The sequence below is a fragment of the Lactuca saligna genome, chromosome 8 (assembly GCF_052625555.1).
Source record: "Lactuca saligna cultivar CGN05327 chromosome 8, ASM5262555v1, whole genome shotgun sequence".
Classification (NCBI taxonomy): Eukaryota; Viridiplantae; Streptophyta; class Magnoliopsida; order Asterales; family Asteraceae; genus Lactuca; species Lactuca saligna.
Window position 1 is genome coordinate 280,102,112 of NC_136424.1, and position 2,141 is coordinate 280,104,252.

Here is a 2,141-nt window from a genome sequence, read left to right on the forward strand (position 1 = left end):
GAAATCTAGAGTATATTAAATTAGAAATTATTTTTTAGAAAAGATTGACATCAAAATAAAATCACTTATTTTGTAAAAAACATAACAGGTTATTGTTTAGAATAAATTACATGAATGGTCCCTATGGTATAGGATAATTTGCGTGTTTGATCTTTAATTTATTTTTTTAATTTGGAAGATCCCTACGATTTATTTTTGCTACGCATTTGGTCTCTGTTTTACCTAAAAAGACTATTTTCCCTGGATTTGTTAATTTAATTAAATAAACACAATGCTAACCCCAACCCCTTCACTTTACCTTACATATCCATCATTTTTCCCTATTTTAATTATAATCTTTTTAAATAAGATGAGGACCAAACGCGTAACAAAAACAAACAGTATGGACTAAGTGCATAACAAAAAGAAATAGTAGGGACCTTCCGAGTTAAAAAAATAAGTTAGGGACCAAGTGCGTAACAAAAACAAATAGTAAAGACTTTTCGAGTTAAAAAAATAAGTTAGGTACCAAACATGAAAATTATCCCAAACCATAGGGACCATTCATGTAATTTACTCTATTATTTATAGTATTACATTTTTTTGAAAAAATCCCCACATGTACATAGTCAAAAACTCAAAACCTTACATTTATTTTTAAACCTCTCCATTTCCTTAATTCTTGAGCGTTTACACTTTACAGCAACCAATCCAAAAGATTCGTCGGCAATTTCAATATTTCATATTCATCATTTCGTCATTAACCACTTTCTAAACTATCGCAATCAAACCCACAACCACACTCCGGCGACTCCTCAAACTGATCAACGTCGAATCCAGCTGACAATATTCCGACGGAGAAATCCAGGTCCTCGCTATCTCGAGTAACCTCCACTATATCCACCCATATAATAATTACTTTTACACTAACCCCTTTCAACTTCGTCAATTTGTCTTTACTGATCACTCCACTGATCGTTGATTTGTATTTCAGATCGTAGCCGGAGACGGAGAATTCACATGTATCACTAAGTTTGACCTCGAATTCTCCGGTGTCTTTGTTCAGGGTGTATGATGTTACGCCTGTCGGAAGCAGACCTACCGGAAAATCGTAGTCTTGCAGAGCCTCGTACACGGTGGGTGTCTCGGCGACTGCAAGGGCGGTGGAGGTGAAAAGGAGAAGGGAGTGGAGGAGAAAAGGGAGTATTGACGCCGGAGAAGACATTTGAGAGTTGGAGAATGGGAGATATGATGATGTTTAATTCTGCAGACTTGCATGGAGTAATGGAGGTTGGTTGCTTTTTGTAGAATAATATTTGTAATCCAACGCTCGAAAAAGGAGAAAAAAACGTGGTACAAAATGGAATATAGCAACTATTACGAAGTTTTATTCAAAAGTCTTGTTTTTCTATTTTTTTGCATGTAAATCCTTTAAAATATTTTGCATGATTAATTATCCATTTGCTTTGAACTATGGAATATTCATTCTCTTGTTATAGATTGTGGGTTAGTAAACCCTAGATGGAATTTTTTTTTTTTTTTACTTTTTTTAGATTAGATAGAATTTACGAATTACTAAATTCTTGATTTTTGGTTTATAGATTATGCATCCTTAGGACATCAATAATGCATTAAACCCTATAAATTTCAATGGATTATCATATCAGTTTTCTATAATTCATACAACTCTATCATTTTTTTTCCTATAATACTTTGAAATCTACAAAATTCAATAGAATGTTACAAAATATAATTTATAACAAAACTTTAAGAATTAAAAACTTTCCTTTTTCCCATTGAACTCCAAATCTATTGAATATCAAAGTAGCATCTCACAATGATGAAGTTTCGTACATTGTATAACACATAGACTTACTACCTCACTCAACTCACACATTGAACTCCCGTTATGGATGCTCTTAGATTTGATACGTTGCATATACGTTTTTCTCTTGATTACTTGAGGCTTAGTATTATATACCATTTTGGTTGCTATCTCTTAAAATTAGGGAGCCTCATGTATTCTTATTAGACAATTTCATTGTCTAACTTATTTTGAGTTGAGAAATTGTCTAACTTATTTTGAGTTATGTTCAAGTTGAAGATTTAGGAGTTGCTTAGAAGATAGCCAGAATATTTTGAAGGCATCTATTTGTGAAGTT

At 32.6% G+C, this 2,141-nt stretch overlaps 1 protein-coding gene across 1 annotated transcript; it reads right to left on the reverse strand.

Annotated features, from left to right (window-relative positions):
• Nucleotides 1-500: 500 nt before the first annotated feature.
• LOC145008128 (uncharacterized protein At5g01610-like) lies at nt 501-1,272 on the reverse strand. The gene has a single exon (XM_078966746.1). It carries the CDS (start codon nt 1,202-1,204, stop codon nt 740-742), a length of 465 nt encoding a protein of 154 aa, XP_078822872.1. The 5' UTR covers nt 1,205-1,272; the 3' UTR covers nt 501-739.
• Nucleotides 1,273-2,141: the final 869 nt, after the last annotated feature.

Bases quoted from the DNA above. Each gene is read 5' to 3' on its own strand.
- LOC145008128 (XM_078966746.1), bottom strand. From the start codon at position 1,204: ATGTCTTCTCCGGCGTCAATACTCCCTTTTCTCCTCCACTCCCTTCTC.